This window comes from Sceloporus occidentalis, unplaced genomic scaffold, assembly GCF_023333645.1.
Source record: "Sceloporus occidentalis isolate IW3139 unplaced genomic scaffold, rSceOcc1.0.p SCAF_65, whole genome shotgun sequence".
NCBI classification, from domain to species: domain Eukaryota; kingdom Metazoa; phylum Chordata; class Lepidosauria; order Squamata; family Phrynosomatidae; genus Sceloporus; species Sceloporus occidentalis.
Window position 1 is genome coordinate 1,241,291 of NW_028317045.1, and position 25,407 is coordinate 1,266,697.

At 41.3% G+C, this 25,407-nt stretch overlaps 1 protein-coding gene across 1 annotated transcript in view; it reads left to right on the top strand.

The window, feature by feature from the left end:
• The window catches only part of LOC149286947 (cilia- and flagella-associated protein 299), a 298,663-nt gene that overhangs the window by 64,026 nt on the left and 209,230 nt on the right, over positions 1-25,407 (top strand). The window contains exon 3 of the mRNA XM_089493596.1: positions 5,339-5,429. Coding sequence (XP_089349722.1) covers positions 5,339-5,429 — 91 coding nt within the window. The remainder of the gene's footprint in view (positions 1-5,338; positions 5,430-25,407) is intronic.

The window sequence follows — 25,407 nt, forward strand, 5'->3', positions numbered from 1 at the left end:
GTCAGGACTCTGGTAATCAGGTCGGGTAGGAGCCCATGGACTTGCGGTCCAGTCTGTAACCCACGATGCATTATTATACAAACAAAGACACCACAAGCAGAAATCTAGGTAATGCAATGTTTTGTATGTATTATGACAGGACAAGCAAATAAGGGTTATACAGTCTGGAAGCAAGAAACCGGACGTATGGCAGGATAAATAAATACCAGTAATAAGTATTTTGGCAGGGAGCCCGAAGGGCACGAAAGGCAGGGAGCCCACTTGGAAGGGCACGGAGCCCACTTGGAAGGGCACGGAGTCCACTTGATAAGGACACAAAGCAGGTAACCAGGAACGGTACAGGTACAAAGCCACAGCAGAATGGTCCACAGACTTCAATACAAAGGCCCTGACTGAAAGGCAGGGCAGGTTCATAAAGTCAGGGTAATCCAGGTAACAAGGCCGAGCTGCTTGCAATAACAAGGTCTGGGGTGAGAGGGGTGGCCACTAGTGGTTGTAAAACAACTTGAGCGTCAATAAGTAGTGAATAATTAGTGCATAGTCCTGGCAGGCAGGGTGGATCCTGACAGCTGCTTTCACATCATCACATGAAAATCTTCTTCCCCTTAAAGCTTCTTTAAGCGTTCCAAAAAGGTGGAAATCAGACGGTGCTAAATCCGGACTATAAGTTGGGTGTTCCATAACCTTTCACTTCAATTGTCTGAGGGTTTCATGTGGTTATTTAAACATTAGAACTATTATTTTGATTGATGATCTTGATTTAAGAATTCTTGACTTTCACATGGACTTATGAACGTACTTTTATGTCCTTTCAAAAATAAATATAAACACTATATATATATATATATATATATATAAATTTAAACTTCTAAAATTAGTTTAGTTTTTGTTTTGTTACTAACCATAATGTAGTTGTACTGCAGCAGTTGTGCTGCAGCTTACTGTGGGATTGGTTTTTCGGTGTACATTAAAAAACAGTAATATATAGTCTAACACATATAGACGCCAAGTTGCCCACCTGCCCCAAGGCCTGCAGCACCTTCTACAGTTACAATTCAAAAAGCAGTAAGTTTGTCTTAGTTGCTTAAAACAAAGTGTTGTTTTAACTCAATGGTACTGGGTTGGACCCCCTTTTGCCTTCAGAACTGCCTTCATTCTGTGGCATATTTTCTACAAGGTGCTGGAAACATTCCTCAGAGATTTGGATCCATATGGTCATGATGGAATAAATTGCTGCAGATTTGTCAGCTACACATCCATGATACAAATCTCCCGTTCACCACATCCCAAAGGTGGTCTATTGGTGCCAAAGAGAAAGACTAAGGCTACTGTAGACAACTGTCTGTCTCCAGCCGAGATCCTGCCCCTGCAGAGGGATGCCAACCTGACCCTGCACCCAGGTCCCTGAAAGAGTTGGAACTTGATTTTTTTAAACTTGCATAAACTGTACTCTCCTGCAGTCAAGTGTACTTAAGTTGCAAGTGTGTGCAAAAAGTTGTTTTTTTGACGATAGAAACTATTTTTTAGCCAACTCACAAACACACTATTTTTATTATAGACTTCAATGTGTCACTGTCTGGATCATTGATATTGACCATTCTGTCGTTTACCACAAGGCATTACGATCACAAAGCTAGAACACATACAAAACGATTAATATGCATCTACTTGAAAACATTTTATCCTTCCAGGTACATAGTCATAGATTGGGCAGATTAAAGTTAACTCTTCAAAGATGTCTTGAACCAAACAGGGCCTCTCCATATGCCTCCATTCCCTGAACGGTGGAATAAGTGTTCAATTTTTATTTATTCAAAATTGTGTTTTCAAGCATTTTTGTGGTTGGGGTCATTTTTTTTTTATTTTGGAAATTTCTGGCAAGGACACGCACATTGCCCATTAACTCACATGTACGTCCAAGAAGTGTTGCTGGCAAAATGTAACATGAACACAGAATTAAACAATAGAATAAAGAACTATTTTAATGAAAGGTTTGGTCATCAAACAGTATTATGAATGATGATACATGATGTTAAATTCAGCAGAGTAGGTGAAACCGCACCTTTGAAAAACAGTGCATGCTGGAATCCTGGAAACTGATGTCACTAGATTGAGAATTCAAGATTAAGGGCTGTACTTAATATATGATAAACAATACTCAACTGTAGAAGGTGCTTTACATAACAATATTGTTATTCCTAAGCAACATTAAATAATGCTGCACGGATATTAATAATACTTCTACATGATTGCAATGTGGAAATACAGCAAGCACTGATAGTGTATTCATTCTAAGTCTGTGTATGGTTTACTTAATATTAACTCTCTCTTCTGGAAAAAAAATCCTTACCCAGTTATGCTTACCTTAGTTTTAAGATATGCCCTACCCCAGTAGGTTCCAACTTCTCTTAAGAATATGAAGTATTTTACAGATGCATTGTCACTTTTATTGACTGACATTATTAGGCTCTCTGCTTTTATGTATTTAGAAAGCTTATCAGCAAATAGGAAACCGTAGGTTGCACAGCAATTTTAATAATGTAAAAACATGAGTATGCTGGTTTGCCAAGGCAAAATTTTTAGGCACAGCTCCTGTATAATCAGACCTCAAGGTGATTTCATGGCATCATCCCTCTAGCTACACTTGTAATGAGAAGGCTGAAATACAGTTTATTTCACCAAAAGCACTTTCATTTTTGGATATTAAATATTACTTACACAATGTATTTATAACTTTTTTTGTGTGGTAATTGAATATGTGTGTGTATAATACACATATATTGTTACTTACCCGTCCTCGGTTCCCACGTTGCCGCAACAGCCACCGCGAAGGAGACCCCCCTCCAACGCATGGCCACCTCCACAACAGCCACCATGCAGGAGAGGGAGACCCCCCTCCAACGCACGGCCACCTCCACAGCAGCCGCCACGCAGGAGAGGGAGACCCCCCTCCAACGCACGGCCACCTCCACAACAGCCGCCACGAGGAAGAGGGAGACCCCCCTCCACTGCACAGCCGCTACCGCTGCCGTCCTCGGAAGTGCCGCGCAGGAGAGGCAGACCTCTGGGTACACGGCGTCCTGCGCCAGCACTCGCGCGCCCTCTAGTGGCAAACTCCCGAACTGCAGGGCTATATGAAGGGAGGTTACGCCACACTCATGATGGCCACGAGTCCCGGACGCCGGAAGTGACGTCATGACGTTTTGGCGGGAGATTCGAACTTCCCCTGCGGTTGACTATTTAAACCTGCTCAGTTCAGTTATGCCTTGCCTTCTGACGATTGTCTATGCCTTGTGCTAGCTCCCGGATAGTGTTTTGATTACTGTTTCCCGTGTTTGATCCTGGCTCATCTGACTTCGTTGTTTTCCTAAATCCTGATCTTGGCTACGTTTACCGTTTATCCTGATCTCCTGAATCCTGACCTCGGCTACATTATACGACTATCCTGCTCTCCGGAATCCTGACTTTGGCTTGTTTGACCTTGTTCTGTCCTGGAGTCTTACTTGACCACTGTGTCTCCAAACTACTTGTACGTGACATATATATATCCTTTTTTAGACAGTGTGCCCATTTTATAACCTACTCAGCAACCTGCCGAGTCCATCCCATGGCTGTTTATATAATTTATTATTTTATCTGATTTATCCAGTCATATGGCTGTGTGGAAGCCTATAATTGGCTGAGGTACATAGCTTCATGAGCACTATTATATGCTTTTAAATTTGAAAGCCCAGGAAAATGTTAAATTTTTTGCTATATTATATTAAGCTTGTGTTTAATTAATTTGAATAATGTGATGAAAACTGGAATAAAGAAAGCTCCCTGTCCCAGTAAAAAGGCTACAATGGATCCTCAGCTGTTAAGATTTAAAACAGTCTTCCTTTAGCAGGAAACAAGTCACATGGTGGTTGGGCTTGTCGTAGTTTTAGAGCATTGCCATACTGCATTCATGACGTTATAAAACATATCAAATGTTTTGTGTATGTTATAATAATACAAAACATAAGTAATTTTTCCTTCATCCTTGGGAAACCTCTCTCAGTTTACAGCATTCTCCCGGACACCATATTGAGTCTCCTGACCCAGAACACTTCCATCCACTGCATTTTCATTTGTTATACTGACTCTTGCAGTTCCTACCAAGTTATCCCCAAATGCAATGTACCTCCTTGAAAAGGACTCCTCTTTTATTATTATTATTGTTTTATTTATATAGTGCCAACAATGTGCGCAGTGCTTAATACAATACATACCGTGTTTGCTCGATTGTAAGACGACAATCGAGGTCGTCTTCTAATTAGACCTCAAATAGCTGACAAAAATGTCCCCTGGGGCCAGGCTGCTTACCGGTGCTTTGGTTGCGAGCAGCGTCTCTTGTACTATCAACAGGAGAACAGGAACCCAGGGTGGTAGCATGGCATAGGGAGGCTATAATCACACTCCTATCATCTCCAGGTTCCAGCATGTACTGGCTGGCTGGGCTTGATAGGAGTGTGGCATATAGGGGTGTAAGGCATATCATGGGGCAGAGGGGCATATAGGGGGTTAAAAGGCATATCATAGGGCAGAGGGGCATATAGGGGGTTAAAAGGCATATCATGGGGCACAGTGCCACATAGAGGGTTAAAAGGAACATCATGGGGCAGAGTGGCAAATAGGGGGTATAAGGCATTTCTGGGTGGCAAGCCTGGGGGCAGATGTGCATAACTGGGAAATAAAAGGAAATAAAAACAAAAACATATTTTTCTCAATCATAGCTTTTATTAAATATGAAAAAATAGTTTGCATGAATTAATATTTACTAGTAAAACTTTTTTCCTGTAGGGTAGGCTTATAGTTTCTTTTTTTCCTAAATTAATATTTAGATTTTGGGGGGTCGTCTTATAATCAGGGTCATCTTATAATCGCGCAAATGCGGTACATTCAAGGGGTATGACAAGACGAGAATTGACAGACGAAGACAAACCGATACATTAGGTGGAGAGAGCCCAGCTCGCAAGCTTACATTCTTTTCAGAGATTTTCTGTATAACCCAGCTATGCAGGAAAAGTTTATGTGAAAATAAACACACATTTATGTGGAAATACAGCATCTTCTACTTCTGCAGTTTGACCCCCTGGGGAGTATCCCATCTCTGTCAGAGCCTTTGATTCCAAACCCTTTGTAGTGCATTACTATGCAAATGACCTTACATTGTAAAACCAGAAAGCTCACTATACAGACACCCAAATCTTCCCAAAAGCATATGTTTATATATTAAATGATTTATCACATTTTAAAAGCACCCTTCATTTCTTACAGTTATATTAATCAAAATGACTGTTTTTCTTATTTTCAGAATAGTGTCAAGTGCAGGAAAGGAACTGAAAGATAATTTCCTGAAAGCATTAGCCTCAAGGGAAGAAGCAAATCGTAATGGAAAAATGACTGTAAGTAAAGTGCTTTCAATGTTGAATGGTTTACTTCTGATCTCAATACAGGGCAATGATGGCACTATATGTCAAAAACACAAGAAAGGAAAACACACACCATTTATGAATAAATAATACTTTCCCTAATTAGGCAGCAGCACCCAAATAAGCGTTCCTCCAACACTTAATAATCTATGAAATGTACAAAAGCGTGTAATCAGCTTTTAAACCAGGCACAGGAAAGCCCACCGTCCAGCAGCAGGAACTTCCCAATATATCCCTCTCTATCTCTCTCTCTCTCAACGCGTTTCACCGGACAACAGGCTTCCTCAGGAGATGAATCAGGATTTTCTTTTGCAGCTTGCCCGAAGATCTAACATAGACCACCTTCCTTATGACTCAACAAATCCAGAGTGGAAAAGCTGCAAAAGAAAATCCTGATTCATCTCCTGAGGAAGCCGGTTGTCCAGTGAAATGCGTTGAGAGAGAGAGATATTGGGAAGTTCCTGCTGCAGGACGGTGGAATTTCCTGTTCCTGGTTTAAAAGCTGATTACCTTGTACACGCTTTTGTACATTTCATCTGTTGTAAGTGCAATATTTTACCTTATCCACATGACCGAGTGATACTGTGCCATTGCTGCTGTGTTTTTATATTTTTTTGCTACAAAGAATTAAAGAATATTTTATGATGAGCGCATTTATGTCCTTGGAAATGTCAGTGCACTACTTGCAATACTGCTAAACCTCATTTGCATACAGAGTCACACTATTTTTTGTCAAAAATCTCTTTTTTCCCCTATGTGGATGTGCGCCCCATTTGGAAGAGTGGCACTATATGTAACACAAAAACATATTTATTGGCATTTTTACTATTAACACTATTTATATTGAAAAGCTCAACACAGTAGCACATTAACAAAATACTTGAATGCTGCACTCAACATGACCAAGAACTAACTCCTTTCTTTCATCTATGCCACCACTAGAAAGCATTTATTTAGTTATTTTAATGTGGATTTTAAAATGTGTGGGTATTAGTTGTCACTGGGGTTTATCACTAAAGGTAGACTTGTTTGAGAGTTTATAAAAGAACTGTGTTTCACTTCACTTTACATTGTAAATATCCAACCTTAGTGAGCTTCGGAAAGCTGCTGAAGTGGCTTGAAATTTTCTAGCGTTGGTCCTTTATAATGAAGAGTGAAGTGAGTGAGTTAAAAAATCAACTTCTGCCAACTTTAGTGAATAAACCTCATTGTATCTGAGAATACCTGGTCTGTCATCTGGTCTACCAAAAATACCTGCTGATTATGTATATGTTGCTATTTTATAAGTCTTGAATCTGTCGTGCTGATGAAGTAGAGCCAAACTGTTGGATCGGATGGATAACAGTTATTGATGAGACCTATGGCACCATGCGTCTTTCCATACTGAAGTGAAGTAAAACCGTTAGTAAACACTAATGTTAGAAGCCCCTGTGATTTAGTCAGGTACCCATCAAAGCTCCTAAGCGACATGAAACACACTGACTGCTTCAGACAGCTAGAATTTATGCTAAAACTGTGAAGTCATTCTCCTTTGATATAAGCACCATCTTTGATATAAGCTTATGTGTATTGATTGTGACATTTAGAGCAACGTTGACAACTGTCAAGGGAAATAGAAAGGTGTCAGCAGTTACTGTAAGTTTGTTTGAAACTTCTGATAGAGGGAAACAGCTTTGTGCAGTCAAAGGGCACTTGTGGTAAGCTACAAAATGAATATGGCATAAAGTTAAGTTAAAGTGATACATACGGCATATTAATCCTTTCATACATGCATGCACATTGGGAATACTAAATTAATATTTTCATAAGTGCACATACATCCTATGTTTATTTGAAAAAAATACATATCTGATCTATAGCATGTTAATAATGTAGCGTTGGTCTTAGAAAATTACTGTAAGATGTACTGTGCATACATCATTCCCAGTTCTTGGAACACCTTTTTGGAGAGTTTTCCAGGGATTGATTTCTCAATATGGAAAGAAAACACATGCTTAAGGGGGTGCCTCCGTGCTTGGGAGATCTGACTGGTTATTGTTTCTAAATTATAGCATTAATCTACACTTTGGTACTGTGATGTTATGTTTTTGTAGTGCAATTTTATGTCTGTTCTCCAAAAAAGTGACTATTCACCCAGTTCACCCCAGAATTTTCTTATCTTAATTCTTCTGACTTTCTGTATAACAGCTCAAACATCAAGGGAACAAAGCTATCTGGAACTGGGATCTTGGGGGTTCACCACCTTTAGTGAGACATTGGTGGAGGGGGTGTTATCTTTCTGCTTATTGTACCATTTCATTAGTTGCTATGTTGATAAGACCACTTTTCCAACTCTGCACAACTCTGCACAGTCACTACAACTATGTACAGTATCAAAAAGTAAACTGATAAAAGGGTGTAATTGGGTAACAATCTAATGTACCTAGATCTTGTGTACCACATAAGTTTTGGGAAATCATCACAACAAAGCAGTTCAAACAGTGGGCCATTAGCTTAAAATCTTGTTGCCCTACCAACATAAAAAAACATGCAAGGTGCAGCTGTTTTACTAAGTTTACTAAGTTTATGTTGAGAGCTCAGATATTTTAAATGTAAACACATATGTAGTAGTATACCCTGCCATTTCGTTCATTTGACAAATTTGTTTTTGTGTTATGCTAGTTAACAGTTTCCCTTGCTCCTTTGAGTTTCTTAATAGTGTGATCATGACATCATTAAAGGCAAACTCTGGAGGGAAATGTGGGGAAAAATGTGTCCGAGATTAAGTGTATGCAATCTGGAAAACATAAACAAATCACTCCTTCAAATGAAAAAAAATGAGGCATATTGGAGGATATTTGCAGATAGTTATGCAGCTAAGCGGGAAAAAAATGAAAAACTTAAGTAACAAAATATGGATTTGCAGGAGCAAATTGACTGAAGAATTAAATGAAACTTATATGTATACATTTGTAAAACAGTGCATTTCCATTAGAATGTGTGACCAACAAACATCAAAGTGTAATTGTTTTCAATGGTCACTATGGAGATTGCTCCAAAATATCAGCAAAAATTATACTCAGTTATAATTTTGCCCTAGACAGTATATTGTGGCCTACACAGATATGCTCTCCATAGTAACCTTCCCAGGCAATGCTCATCCTTCTGAGGCGGAGTGTCAAAATACAACATTGAGGCACTCAGATGAGATGTTGGCGACTGCAGACGTAAATCCTCACGAGTAAGTAGGCCTAGGATGGCAAATGCCCCTGCTACAAAACTGGGGGGCAAGGTGATCTGCCCCACTAATGTCCCGCTGAGTAATGGGCTGGTAACAAACAAGATCTCTCTGATCTCCCCAATGGACATATTTACGATATGGAGGCTTTGCTGGCTCAGCACAGCTTTCATAGACTGCATTAACAAGCGTTGATGATGTCATATCCCAGCGCTCTGTGTCTTAAAGATGCACAGAACTTTTTTAAATGCAGTCTAGATGCCCACGGCAGACAACCATCGGACATAAATAAAAGGATGTAAAACCATGGTAGGAGTTCCCCTTTAAATATAAGTGGTAAAAGCATACAGTGATAGAATTATCTTGTTATACTAATCTAAAGCAAAATTTTAGACTGATTTGTAATTAAGGAGGGATCTTATGTGATGTTTGTTTTATCTCTCCGTGAGTCTTGGTGCATAATTGCATTTTTATAGGTCTACCAGTAGGAAAACTAAGAAAAGTTGAAATTACTGGGTTTGGTTTAATTCCATTTCATCCTATTGAACCAGTTATATATTTTATACGTATATAAAGATAAGATCATAATAAAAATACAGTCAGCACTGTAGCCTAGAGTCATAGTATCCATCCACAAATGCTACCTCCATGAGTTTCCTGGCCTATGAGAATAAAATGGTCATAGGATATAATGGTTAACTGTACACCTAAGATGAAATATGTGTTTAAATCAGTAATTTTATTTATTTATTTCATTTTATAGCTGGAACTGCACAGTGTTGCCAACATATGTCATAACACTAGATGCCCTTGGCCTTGCCTGCATGCATATGTGTTCGAAATATCAATACAGGCCATTGATGACACCTTTTAATTATTCTACTCTGTGTATCATAGCAGTAGGGCCAGGGCTGGATGTAACACTACAATTTAGAAAAGTACTGGTGAAGGGAAACAAAAGATGTTTCTTCATTCTATAAGTTAGTAAAAATATAGATCTGGGTGTGGCCATAGATGTGATTTATCTGGACTTTGTTAAGGCATTTGATACGATTCCACATAAAAGGTTGTTCAACTAATTAAAAGAATTAGGGGTAGGGGCAAATGTCTGTATTTGGATCAAAAAATGGCTAAAAGATGGAATGCATAGAGTTCTTGTGAATGGATTTTACTCAGACTGTACACATGCATTAAGTGGAGTGCCTCAGGGGTCTGTCCTGGGTCCTCTTCTTTTTAATTGATTTATTAATGATCTCCCAAACTACATTGAGAGCTATGTTTATTTTGAGGATTTAGACAGATTTAGAGTTGAGGACTGGGCAGGCAAGTGGCAGACGAGTTTCAACATAGATAAATGCAAAGTCATGCAGTATGGTAAAAATAATAAAAATGCAACCTATACTATGAATGGAATACCCCTGGGGAAAACTACCAATGAGAAGGATTTAAGAATATTGGTAGACAACAGACTTAGCAACAGTGCATAAAAGGGGTATTGATTCACGGGAGGATTTACAGGTCAATGGTAAGATCTCACCTTGAATATGCGGTACATTTCTGGGCACCGGTGCTTAAAAAGGACATTATGGAACTAGAAAAAGGAGGGCCACAAAATTAATAAGGCAAATTGGAAGATATTAGTTATGAAGAGAAACTAACATTTTTCAATTATATACACTAGAAAAATTGTGTCTTAGAGAAGATATGATAACGTTATATAAATATATGCAGGGCCAATATAAAGAGCTCTTCAGTGACCTGTTCTTTAACAGAAATGTACAAAGAACAAGAGGTCACCCTTTCAGACTGGAAAGCGGAGATTTCATAGGAAGGGATTCTTTACAGTAAGGACAATAAAGGTATGGAATTCACTGCCAAGGGCGGTAGTCTTATAAAATACATTAGATGCCTTCAAAAGGGGTCTGGATATGTTTTAGAAAGGCATGACATACAGGGTTATAAATAGAATAACATTAATATTTTAGAGCTTCTTGGTCCAAGAAGAAATCCGATTGCCTATTTGAGTCAAGAAGAATTTTTTCCCCCTGATGGCAGAATTCGAAGTAGCTTAATTAGGGTTTTTTGCCTTCTTTTCGATCAAGGGGTATTTTGTTTCAACCTTATTTACTATGTAACTATATATTTCTTGATATCAAAGATAATGGTAAAGAGCAGTTTTTGCTACAATGTTTATTGTCTGTGAGTTGATGGTTGGACAAGGATAGAGAAACAAATCTTATGAAAGTGAAGGAAAAGAAGCTGGTAAATGAAGCCCAGCTGTTCCCTTCTGTTTGTTTTTATGATTTAAACAAGTTTGAAATATGGATTTCTGCATCTGGACTACACTTAGGAAACCATATGGTAATGAAAGCAAATGAAACAGTGTGTTGACAGCCAAATTTGTTTATTTCACTCGTTTTACATCATATTCTTATAGAAAGTATTTTCTTACCTACAATTCAAAAATTGTTCCTTAAAACTGTTTAGAAAGGTAAATTGGTGCAATAGTTTGTGACTATATCCAAGTTAATACTTTTCTGAAACCCCACAATTAAACATTATTTGTTTCATTTAAAGGCACTGTTCCACTTAGACACTTTAGAATGCTAAGGAAATAATCCTTAGCAGAAGAACCTACCCAGGCAATGATCTATCAGTGCTCGCATTTGGGTCACATGAGCCAAAATTTTAATTGATTAAGGAATTATTTCTGGGCATTCAACAGTAGTAGGAATAATGTTGCTTAAGTAGGTACATGTGACATTCTGCCCTGGTTTCCTGGCTCCTGTATTGTGCATTCAGGTTTTTGGACTGTTCCTAGTTCAGCCTCTAGTGGCCACTCTGCCTATGTTTCTGCTCTCCTCCTATTGTTGCCACCTGGCCTTGTTACCTGCTGCCCTGCAGTATAAAGGGCTGTAACTTCCTGCAAACTGGGCCTTGGCATTGTAGTAATAGGACTGGTTTGCCCTGTTCCTGGCTTCCTTTTGTACCTGATCCTGTATTGCTCCTGTCGTGTGCCCTGCCAGTGGGCTTCCTGTTGTGTGCCCTGTCTGAGGGCTTCAAGCAGCGTGTACAGTCGTGTGCTCTGCCAGTGAGCTTCCAGTCGTGTGCCCTGCCGGTGGGCTTCTATTTCAGCATCAGCCTTGCCAGTTCCCGTCCTGCTCTTCAGTCTGCTGTGTGCCTGTCTACCTTGCACCATGAATCGCAGCGTACAAACAGACAACACTATCCCTGCACCGAGGCCCTTCGCTAACCTGCTTACCCAGTGTGTGACAGTACAACAGCACCTTTAACCCCTTCATTACAACTGATGTGCCAGGCACATGACAGAAAAACATCTAGTTGGCGACAATTGACATGCCTGGCACGTCATGACTTTAAACGCGTGTAGAAAGTGATGTATGATCGCTTTCTTCACCCAAACGGTGTTTATGTAATGCCACAGGTCGAGGCATTCAGCAACAGCGAGACAGCTGTGGCCCCATGTGATTTAACCCCTTTGCGATCTTTGCCAGTTCAGGACCGTCATGCAAAAACGGTCACGTAACGACCTTTGACGGTCAACGATCACTTTCCTCGCTTAAACGGTGTTGCTGTATCGCCTCCATGTCTGGCCCCTCCCCGGGGCGTCAACATCCGCCATACATTGTATGGCGGCGGACGCCCGTTTTAAAAGTGTTTAGGAGGCGATCAACGATCACCTCCTAAACTTAAATGGTGTCGCTGGAATGCCTCGACACCCCAGGACGCTGCCAGTGATCTTCGCCATCCGCAAGATGGCGGCCGCCCTGTCAAAAAAACAAGTTGAAAAAGTTCGCTAGAGGGTCTCCAGACCCTCTAGAGAACTCTGGCTCCACTTGCAGGTTGAATACAGGTACTGCATTCAACCATGCAAGCCAATGGAGCCCAGCTTTCTAGTAAAATATTCAAAAAATAATTAAAAAAAGTGAATTTTTTTTTAAATGTGCTAATAAAAAAATTAAGTTTATTATTTTGAGCAAGTGCAAAAATTTCGCAAAAATCTCAACATAGAAAGAGTTAAAATAAAAGCACTTCAAATACCCAAGGGGTGTCTAATTTAAAAAAAAATGGCTTGATGGGGTAAATTGGAGTGGCCGGGCTCAAAGATAGGGCATAGGTACAGACTGACCATGGAGAAAAAAAGCGCACTTCCCAAATGTGGCATTTTAAATCTCAAACAACACGACAAACCCATGCACTCGGGAGATGTTGCTGAACACACATTGGGGTGTTGTTTGATAGTGACGCATACCAGGAGCTATGAATTAATTCCTGAAGTACAATTTGTGTGGAAAAAAATACAAAATAAAATCTCATGCATAAAAGGGTTAAAATACCAGCATTTGAAATACCTTGGGGTGTTTGATGGGGTAAATTAAAGTAGCCGGCTTCAAAGATGTTCCAAAGAGGTGATAGAGGCAGAGTGACCAAATGACCACCTGAATTACGCATGTCCCAAAAGTAGCCTTTTACCAGCCAAACAATCTGACAAATCTATCCATGTGGTATATGGCCATACTCAGGAGATGTTGCTGAACACATATTGGGGTGTTGTTTGACAGTGACTTATACCAGGACCTTTATATTTATAACTAAATTACAATTCGTGTGAAAAAAAAAATTACTGTTACAAAGTTTGACAAAGTGTGGTTGTATAATTACTGCATGGAAAGGGTTAAAATACCAGCATTTGGAATACCCTGGGGTGTCTAGTTTTCAAAAATATATGGTTTGATGGGGATTAATTTAGTTAATCGGCTTCAAAGGTGTTCCAAAGAGGAGAAGGAGGCAGAATGACCAGATTTGGGAAAAAAAGGTTTGGAAATCATAAAACGCTACTTGTACTTATTGCCCAATATCTTCCAAAAAACAGCAAAAAAACATAAAAACATTGGGTATTTCTAAACTCAGGACAAGTAGTGGAATCTATTTAGCTAGTTTTTTTACTTCCTTTTGTAGGTGAGTAAAAGATTTTTCAAAGAAAAGTCATAAAAGGTGGGTTTTTTCAAATTTTCACCATGTTTTATTATTTTTTTATAGTAAATAAGATATGATCAAAACATATGATATCTGAGGAAAGCCCATCTTGTCCTGAAAAAAACAATATATAACATGTGTGGGTACACTAAATAGGTGAGGAGAAAATTACAACTGAACACAAGCACCGCAAAAGTGTTAAAACGGCCTCGGTCCCACAGGGTACAAAAAGAAAAAATGAGCCCGGTCCTTAAGGGGTTAAAAGAGCAGAGGAGAAGATCAACGTTAAAGACGAGGCATTCAGCAATACTGAACACCCAACATTTTATCACATATCTTGATGAAGCGCTCAGATTCTGCATGGATAGTCTTCTGTCAGGTGTTTCAAAAATGCTGCAGTCATTTCTTCAATTGCTTACAGTTTATATTTTTTGTATATTCCTGATGTGTGAACATAATTTAAACCAGCCTTAGGTGTGTGAACTACAGCAAACGATCATATTATTCACATTCTAACCCACACTTCTTCACTTGTGTATAGCCCACTACACCACTTTAATAAGGCACTGCGTGGTATCAGTTTGAGTACTGATAACATAGCACAAGCGTAGAATCATAGCAATATAAAAAGGTCAACTTTCTCTGCAGGGTATATTTTTTAACTGAAGAGATGGGAAGGGAAACCATAGTGTGCTTTCATTTTTCAATATTTCATTCAATAAATTAAATACCTCCCCTGTCTCTCTCATTGAGAGTTTTTTTGAATATTTATTGTTGCTACTTATAGAGTGGAGTTCACATTTATAAGCAGCTCCGGTGATCCATATTGTACATACAATAAAAATTATTTTTCTTAAAAAAACCCAGGATGTATTACATACTTAAGCGATCTACCACAACAATGGCTAGCTTAACCTGCTTCCTGTGATATAAAAATTTAATTTCTTAGGTTTAAATATTCTATAATGTATGTACATTATTATACATTACACTGTTAAATTAATCTTTCCTTTCAGACTTTAAAGCAAAGTTGAATGATATTTTTGGATATTAGTCCTCAAAGAATTAAAAGGTTTATACTTTCACTATTAAATTTTTTTGTTTATGTTTGAGTAGCTGTAGAGGCATGGCTTTAGTGTGAATAATAACTTTTTGCAAAATTTTTAAAGGATGACAAATAAGCTTTGCTTTGTATTAGACTTGTGCATTCGTATTCGGGAGAACATGAAGACAAACACAAATGTTGCGTTTTCGTTGTTCAAAGCAAATACCTGTAACTCCTGCTACTGACAAGTTAAAATGCCGTCAGCACACTTTTTTATCTAAAGCTTGCCCTTTCCCCTGATTGACCAGAGTGAAAAAAGTAAGGAAAAACTCCCATAGGCTGTTGGACCCTTCAATCACAGCCATAAAAATCAATGAGATTGCCCCCATTTTTTGGCTACTTCTACCTATCATTATTGATATGCAACCACACTTTACCCCATCAAGAAGCGCCGTAATGGCGTCAAAATGGCTACGCGTGGCAACAAATTAACAAATCCAAACATATTTTCATCACTTTCGCAATTCATTTTTGTTTAGTTGGAGATTGGCATAGTTTTCATTGATTTGTACGAACACATAGATCAAGCAATTTACCTAAAAAATAAAGTTCTACTAAATAGTAGGGACTTCATGAATGATTGGCACAACCAATTAGAAAGTTGTACCTTTGGCCTCATGAACCTGTTAATTCAAAAAAAGAAACAACACCTAGTACTACTTGATAAAAAAATCAACGAGTTAAAAGATAAATTAATTGAATTTGAGGACACTCAGGAATTTAAGCAGAACTCTGTATTAATTCAAAGTAAGGTAGAGAAGGTAGAGATGGAAACAAAACACATTAAAATAAAAAAATACATAAGAGACAAACAGGATTATGCTAAAAATGAAGTTAGGACTTTTAATCAAAAATCCAAATCCTTTCAACCTAGGGGAAGAACACCAATAAGATATCAAACAAATTATGTAAAAAAACCCTACTTCAGAGACACATCCTCACCACAAAGAAATAGAAAAAATGCACCACCCCTCACACGGAGGACACCAAGGAAAAATCAAGATCAACAAGATTTCACAAAACACTATAGCAACAGATAACAATATAACACAAGAAATCAGACACAATATAGAATGAAAATCCCGCGTTCACCTGAATCACCAAAAACACAAATACACAAAAATAAATCACCTTTATGGAAAACCCATCACAACAAAGAATACAGAACCCATCAGCTCCTAAACAAATATCCCACTAGAGCACCTTCAATTTATGACACACCTCAACAATCACCAAAAGGTCGGAATACAATCACCCACAAACTAAGGAGTAGGTCACCACTAAGGAAGAAATTGACAATCCCCTATAGTGAAGTTTAAAAAAAATAACAGATTGTATCCATTGTCCTCTGACTGTGAATCAGACTATGAGGAACATTTTTTAGAGATACGCACAGACACAAAAAGGAAAAAGTGCAATACTACACTAGAGGAAATAGAGGTGGAAGAAGAGTACAAAAAAGGAAGAATAGGCCCATCACCACAGAAATAATTACAAAAAATAAAACAGAAAAAGAACAAGGTATTTTTAATTTGACAGATAAATCTTTTAACCCCACACAAATATCCGTTTTAAGTAAAGGTCTCAAATATGCGCCCACTCGTAATTGTAATCATTTCAAAGCTTTTATTGATCTTAATAAATTTACGAGAAATGCCACATTAAAAAGATTTTATAAAATTAAAGAGGATGAAGCTTTAAGCACGATAAAAAATAGAAGTACCGGTGAAAATATCTCAAAAACAAACTTAAAAGTTAAATCAAAATTTTATCCATACCAATATAAATCTAGCGCAATACAAACCTTTGAGAGGCTGGTCCTTAAAGATTTAGAAAAAATTTAAAAGAATAAATATGATTTTAATAATTTTACTAGTAAAGAAAGAAAAATACTTAAAGAATTATATGAGGACAAAGAAATCGTTATAAAGCCTGCCGATAAAGGTGGAGGTCTGGTTATTTTAAGCAAAAAACAATATGAGGACGAAGCATATAAGTAGTTAAACGATAATAATGTATATAGAAAACTGAGCCATAACCCCATTGAACAAATAAAAGACAAACTTAAGGTTTTGCTGGAAAAAGGACTATTAAATCAATTTATCTCAAAAGAAGAATTGAATTACATAAACAACACCAATCCAATAACACCAGTGATCTATTTCTTACCAAAAATCCATAAGAATGAAAAGAATCCCCCTGGACACCCTATTGTGTCAGGCGTTAACTCTATCCTGTCCAACTTATCTGAGTATATTGACATTATCCTCCAACCAGTAGTAAAAAAACCCAAAAGCTTATCTAAAAGACACAATTAATTTATTGCAAATTTTACAGAATTTTAAGTGGAATCCCAATTTTATGATGGTGACATGCGACGTTCAGTCCTTGTACACGATAATTAACCATAATTTGGGCTGTCAAGCAGTAAAAAATCTTTTAGAATCAGATGGAAATTTTCCTCCTATTTTTATAGATTTTCTAATAGAAGCCATTAGGTTAATTTTGGAAAATAATTATTTCTGGTTCAATGACTCTTTTTATCTTCAATTAACAGGTACTGCTATGGGAACCAAGTTTGCGCCCAGTTACGCCAATTTGTTCATGGCGGACTGGGAAAATGACGTAATTTGGACTAATAACAAGTGGAGTGCAAACTTGGTCACCTCTAGCAGATAAATAGACGATGTGTTTTCTATTTGGGCAGCCTCTGTACCAGATCTTAATGATTTCTTAAAATTTTTAAATAACAATAATAGGGGAATAATCCTAACTTCTAATTTTAGTCAAGACAGTGTTAATTTTTTAGATTTAGATATTTATATAGAGGACAATAAAATTAAAACAAAAACTCATTTTAAAAAAGTATGCACAAATACTTTTATTGAACAATCTAGCTGCCACTATGGTCCTTGGTTGGAAGGAATACCCAAGAGCCAAATGCTACGAATTAGAAGGAATTGCACAGAGACCCATGTTTTTAAAGCACAAGCGGATTTAAAAAAAAACTAATTTTTAGAAAAAAATTACAATGCACAAAAAATTCAACACACAATAGCTAGCATCGAAAACCTAGAAAGAAAAGATTTAATAAAGTATAAAGAAAAGCCAGATAAAACAAATACTAACTTTATCCTGCCCATAGTGTCACGCACAGCGTATGGTAGAACCTGTAATCAGGTAGAACAGCGTGTGCAAGTCCAATAGACAGAACACCAGAGTCCAGTACAGAATAGCCAATGAGCAAGCCAAGGTCAGGAAGCCAGAAGTCAGGATCGTTGCAGGGTAAGCTGAGGTCAGGAAGCCAGAGGTCAGAATCGTTGAAAGGAAAGCCAGAGTCAAACGCCAGGAAATCGGTAACAGGAACAAGCCGGGTCGGTAACGGGAAATCAACAGGAACGCGTACTGAGAAGACACTATGCAAGATAGGTACAACCATCAGAAGGCAAAGCTGGAAGGTTACTGAGGCTCTTAAATATGAAGAGGAAGTCCAGAAATCAATTAGTGTTCTCCCGCCATAATTTCAAAAAACCGTTACGTCACTTCCGGTCCGCGGCCATTTTGGGATTGGCGAGGTCTCAAATTATTAAAAAGACTGGTAGTACCGGCTGGCGCCACTAGGTGGCATGCAGAACGAGTACACGCGGCAGGTCCGGACCGGGTTCCAGTAGACGGCGGCCGCCGTATGGAGCTGCGGGGTCTTCCCCGTCCTCGTGGCGGCAGAAGCTGTCTTGCGGAGGAGGGAGGTCTTCCTCTCCTCCGTGGCTGTGGCTGTTGTGGTAAGACGGGGGGTCTCCCCCTTCTCCGCGGCGGTAGAGGCTGCTGCGGCAAGGTGGGGGGTCTCCCCCTCCTCCGTGGCGGCTGATGCCGCTGCGGTGAAGCCGGCGGTCTCCCTCCTCTCCGCAGCGGCTGAAGATCCGCAGACCCGGAGGAACCGGCAGCCAGGTACGTAACAGTACCCCCCCGCGACCACCGGGCGACCCCTGGCAGGAGCCACACGTCTCCTAGCGAGGAAGGCACGTACCAAACGGGGGGCTTTGAGACGAGCAGTGGGAACCCAGGAACGACTCTCCAGACCAAGTCCTCTCCAGTGAATCAAGTACTGCACACTCCCTTGTTGTCTGCGAGTAGCCAAAATCATTTGAGGACAACGTCGAAGGGAATCCGCGACAGAGGTGCCCGCCGGTGGTGGTCTTACGGTGGTAAAACGATTGCACACCAGAGGCTTCAGAAGGGAGACGTGGAAAACTCGAGGAATCCGTAGGGTTCGGGGTAACAAGAGTTCATAGGCTACTGGATTGATCCGGCGAATTATAGAGAAGGGACCAATGAAACGTGGAGCCAACTTCATAGAAGGCACTCTTAGCTTGAGGTATCTGGTGGATAACCAAACCCTTTCACCAGGCAGATAAGCAGGGGCGTGAGAACGTCTCTTATTAGCTTGACGTTCTTGTCACCTGCCCGCGAGTCGTAGTGTCTCCTGTACAGACGACCAAGTAGCCCGGATGGCAACCAGCCTTTTTTGTAAGGCCGGAACCGTAGAGACGGGAAATGCCCCAGGGAAAGGCTGAGGGTGTAAACCGTATAGGCAGTAGAAGGAGGATACCCCTGTAGACTCCTGCACGGAATTGTTACGGGCAAATTCAGCAAAGGGTAGTAGATCAACCCAGTTGTCTTAGTGGTTGTTAATGAACAGGCGTAGATATTGCTCCAGATGCTGGTTAGCCCTTTCAGCTGCCCCGTTAGATTGGGGGTGATACGCGGACGAGAAGGCCAGAGTAATGCCCAAGGCTTTGGTGAATTCACGCCAGAAGCGTGCTATGAACTGTGAGCCTCGGTCGGAAACAATCTCGGTAGGTAGTCCGTGGAGCCGGACGATCTCGCGTATGAAGACGCGGAGGACTTGTTAGCTGCGCACTTAGTACAGGATCGGACAAACAAAACAACGTCCTTGGCCCAACCTGGCCACCAAAAAGTTCTGGAAACGAGATCCCTCGTGCGTGTAACCCCCGGGTGTCCTGCCGTTCTGGAGCCATGGGACAAACGGAGAACACGAGACCTGAAACGAACCGGAACGAACAGCTTGCCCGTAGGTAGAGATCCCGGAGCTTGAGACTGCAACCTGGCAATACGATCCACGAGAGGAGTGAGACAGGTGAGGTGGGTAGCAGCTAAGACCTTTGTTATTGGTACAATACTCTCGGGTTCGTGATTCTCCTCATCAGGAAAGGTATGCATCCGCGAGAGAGCGTCGGCCTTGGCATTCTTGGACCCTGGACGGTAGGTCAATATGAAGGGAAACCGGGACAGGAACAGGGACCACCTGGCTTGTCGAGGGTTCAGACATTTCGCGGACTCTATATATTGTAAGTTCTTATGGTCCGTCAGGATCAAGGTTGGAACTTGTACACCCTCCAGAAGATGTCGCCACTCCTCTAAGGCCAAAATGACAGCCAAAAGTTCTTTGTTGCCGATATCATAGTTTCTCTCTGCCAGAGAAAATCTTCTTGAAAAGTAAACGCACGGGTGTAGTGGTCCACTGTAGGAGGCTCGTTGAGAGAGGATAGCCCCCACCCCAGTCTCAGACGCATCCACCTCCAGGACAAAAGGTAGTAGGGGATCCGGATGTCGGACCACAGGAGCTGTGGTAAACCTCTCCCTCAACTGATTGAACGCGGAAACAGCGGCCGACGGCCATACCATCGTGTCGGCCCTTCTCTTAGTGAGAGCCGTTAGGGGCGCCGCGATCTTAGAATAGTCTCTGATAAAACGTCTGTAGTAGTTGGCAAACCCCAAAAAGCGTTGTAGTGGTTTCAGACCCACAGGTTGCGGCCAGTCTCTGATAGCACGTACTTTAGCAGGGTCCATCTCAAACCCCTCCGGGGTAATGACGTACCCTAAGAATACCACCTTGCAAACCTCGAACTCGCACTTCTCCAGCTTGGCGTAGAGCCCATGTTGCCGTAAACGGTCTAATACTTGAGCAACTTGTGCGCGATGGGTGGAAAGGTCTGAGGAGTAGATCAAGATGTCATCCAGGTATACCACGACGAACTGTTGCAGAAAATCCCTGAGGCAATCGTTAATGAACTCCTGGAAGACAGCTGGGGCATTGCATAGCCCGAACGGCATAACCGTATATTCGTAATGTCCTGATCGTGTGTTAAATGCCATCTTCCATTCATCGTCCTCGCAAATTCGAACAAGGTTGTAAGCACCCCGCAGATCCAGCTTAGTATAGATTGTAGCTCCACGCAGTCTGTCGAAGAGCTCGGAAATTAATGGAATGGGGTACGTGTTGCGTCTGGTGATTCTGTTCAGTCCTCTGTAATTGATGCAAGGGCGAAGTCCCCCATCCTTCTTTTTAACAAAAAAAAACCCTGCTCCAGCGGGTGACGTGGAGCGGCGAATAAATCCCCGACGAAGATTCTCCTCAATATACTCCTCCATAGCTTTAGTCTCTGGGACCGAAAGCGGATAGGTCCGACCCCTGGGTGGCATGGTACCAGGGAGTAGGTCAATGGGACAGTCATACGGTCGGTGTGGAGGTAGTTTCTCCGCCTCCTTCTTGTTGAACACATCCGCGAAACAACGATACTGATCTGGCAGCATTGAGGTTCCAATGGAGCTTAGTGTCACAGGAACAGTCTTTACAGGTGAGAGGCAGTGGACCATACAAGCGCTGCTCCAAGCCGTAATCTGGTTCGTAAACCAATCAATCGTAGGGTTGTGATTGCGCAACCATGGAAACCCCAAAATGATCGGAACAGAAGGAGAGCTGATGACCAATAACTGTACTGATTCGCAGTGAACCACTCCCACCGAGAGGGTAAGAGGCGATGTGTGAAGAGTGATGTGCTCCTGAAGGAGCGGTCTCCCGTCGATAGCCTCCACAGATAACGGGTTGGGTAAGGGACGGGTGGGAACCAGGAACCGGTTACAGAATTCAGAGTCAATAAAGTTGCCGGCGGTGCCGGAATCCAGGAAGGCCACGGTATCCACCGAACCCCTAGCCCAGACTATTCGAACCGGAACTGTCATACGGGTGATTTTGGTTTCAGGGGATGGTCAAATCACACCTATAGTAGGTCCCCTCAGCCTACCTAGGTGCGAGCGTTTCCCGGCCTCTTAGAACAGTTCCTCAGGAAATGCCCCGAAAGGCCACAATACAGGCATAGTCCCTCCCTTCTTCTCCTGCTCTTTTCCTGTTCAGAGAGTCTAGCTGCCCCCAGCTGCATGGGTTCCTCCGCAGAGTCAGGCATAGTGGACAGAGACGGAACTTGAGAAAACTGGCGCACGGTGTCCCTCACTCCTCTCTCCTGTTGTCTCAGTCTCTCCCGTTGAGTTTGTCTTTCATGAAGACGCAAATCCACCTGGCAGACGTACTGAATTACCGCATCCAGATCCGTAGGAAGGTCTCTAGCCACAATCTCATCCTTGAGGGATTCGGATAGTCCATTAAGGAATGCGGCGACTAGTGCCTCGTTGGTCCAGTTGACCTCAGCCATCAGGGTACGGCATTCAATAAAATACTCCTGGAGAGAACGAGAACCTTGGCGGATGGAGAACAGTGATGTGGATGCCGTACTCCTCCTTCCAGGAACGTCAAACACCGAGCGCAGAGTCGAGACAAACTCCGAGTAGGACCGAACCGGAGGAGCATTTCTTTCCCAAAGTGGAGAGGCCCAAGCCAGTGCCTTGTCAGTGAGCAAAGAAATTACATAGCCCACCTTAGCCCGTTCAGTAGGGAAGGCGTAAGGCGAAAGTTCGAAATGGATCTCACACTGATTCAGGAACCCTCTGCATGCTGCAGGCTCGCCACCATAACGTTGAGGAGGAGGTAGATGAGCAGGTACAGAGTGGATAGGTGCAGGCGGGGGTGGATGAACCGCAATTGCCTGAGGACCTTGTAGCGCTGGGTCGGTGCGTTGCAATAACGTCTGGAGAGCTTGGGCAAACTGATCCAGACGGTGGTCCATCCCATCCAAACGATCCTCCGTGGAGCTCTGCTGTCCCACCGATGCAGGTCTCTTGTTGGCCTTCTGATTCTGTCACGCACAGCGTATGGTAGAACCTGTAATCAGGTAGAACAGCGTGTGCAAGTCCAATAGACAGAACACCAGAGTCCAGTACAGAATAGCCAATGAGCAAGCCAAGGTCAGGAAGCCAGAAGTCAGGATCGTTGCAGGGTAAGCCGAGGTCAGGAAGCCAGAGGTCAGAATCGTTGTGAGGAAAGCCAGAGTCAAACGCCAGGAAATCGGTAACAGGAACAAGCCGGGTCGGTAACGGGAAATCAATAGGAACGCGTACTGAGAAGACACTATGCAAGATAGGTACAACCATCAGAAGGCAAAGCTGGAAGGTTACTGAGGCTCTTAAATAGGAAGAGGAAGTACAGAAATCAATTAGTGTTCTCCCGCCATAATTTCAAAAAAACGTTACGTCACTTCCGGTCCGCGGCCATCTTGGGATTGGCGAGGTCTCAAATTATTAAAAAGACTGGTAGTACCGGCTGGCGCCACTAGGTGGCATGCAGAACGAGTACACGCGGCAGGTCCGGACCGGGTTCCAGTAGACGGCGGCTGCCGTGTGGAGCTGCGGGGTCTTCCCCGTCCTCGTGACGGCAGAAGCTGTCTTGCGGAGGAGGGAGGTCTTCCTCTCCTCCGCGGCTGTGGCTGTTGTGGTAAGGCGGGGGGTCTCCCCCTTCTCCGCGGCGGTAGAGGCTGCTGCGGCAAGGTGGGGGGTCTCCCCCTCCTCCGTGGCGGCTGATGCCGCTGCGGTGAAGCCGGCGGTCTCCCTCCTCTCCTCAGCGGCTGAAGATCGGAGGAACCGACAGCCAGGTACGTAACACATAGTAACCGATTTTAATAAGAAGAATAACGTTTTTAAAAGAATTATTAAAAAAAATTGGAATATTCTAAAAGAAGATGATATCTTAAGAAAAATACTCCCAGATAACCCAAAAATAGTTTTTAGAGGCGCACCTAATTTAAAAATGTTATTAACAAATAATTTTACATGCAAACATAGGGATACGAAAGGGATGTTTTTTAATAATGACAAAGGTTTTTATAAATGCAATTCGTGCTTAGCGTGTAGATTAACTACTGACACGCAAAGAAAACAAATAATGTTTAAATCAAATATCACAAATAAAGAATATAAAATACAAGAATCCATTACCTGTAATTCTAAAAATGTAATCTATCTACTAGAATGCCCTTGTGGCTTACAGTATGTAGGTATGACGACAAGATGTTTAAAAGTTAGAATATCAGAACATTGTCGCAATATTAGAAATGGAATCGTCACCCATAGCGTCTCTAAACACTTCTTAAATCACAATAAAGATCCAAAGTTACTAAAATTCACTGCTATAAAAAAAATATCCATGCCCTGGAGAGGAGGGGATATTGTGAAGATTTTAGGAAAGACTGAATTGTATTGGATATATTGTTTAAAAACCCTAACCCCTGAAGGGTTAAATATAGATTTTGACATGCACCTCTTTTTGTAATGTTCCAATTATGCTTGTTTTAATTTAAAAAAAAATATTTTGTGATGTATAAGCCACACCCCTTGTTGATGACGTCATTTGGCGCCATTTTAGACATTTCAAACTGTATAAAAACATTCAATGTATCAGGAGCCTTTCTATACACTCTGAGGAAGCCTGTGCTAGGCGAAACGCGTTTGTGTATTTTATATTAACCTTTTGTTGGTTTTTATTACCAAAAGTTTAAAATAAATAAGTTTTTTTAAAAACTATTTTATCTTGCTCCTGGACCTTTTTTAATTTATAAGACAGAATACCTTGTCAGCCACCACTATATCCTTGGTGGGGATTTTACCACCTATGCGCTGAGGAGTGAGCAATTCTATCATTGCTCACCAAAAAGGAACTGTGGACACTCCAGACTGCTCCAAAGGCTGAGGCTAAAGAAATTCCAAGGCAAGGATTATACCACCTAAATGCACATCTTGGGGCTAACTGAAGAAACCCATATTACATAGTGCTGCCAAAGAAATCTTTAAGGAGAGGATTATATCGCCCAAGCGCATACTTTGGGGCTAACTGAAGAAGCCCCCACCAAGTGCAAGGATTATACCACCTAAATGCACATCTTGGGGCTAACTGAAGAAACCCATATTACATAGTGCTGCCAAAGAAATCTTTAAGGCGAGGATTATATCGCCCAAGCGCATACTTTGGGGCTAACTGAAGAAGCCCCCACCAAATGTGAGTAGCCACTTGCGGCCTTCATTTTACAAAAAATAAGCTTTGAGACATATTGCACTATTGTGTTTCTCTTTCTTTCACATATTCACATCCGTGAGAGCGCAGCCACTAACCCTCCTGTGAACTGCTCTACTAAATAGTGCCCCTGGATTAAACATGTGTTACAATGAATCTCCAGACGTCTTACAGTCAGACCTCTATTTGAGGTCGGATTATAAGAAGACCTCGAAGATAAGATGAGGGATATTTTTCAGAGCATTTGCTCTGGGATAAAAACCTTGTCTTATATATGAGTAGTAAACTTGCTTGCAGGTCTGGTATGTCTAAATGTGATTGAATCCCCTTTTACAAGGGCCTCTCTGTCAGGATTTGCCCGATTATAAGACAAGGT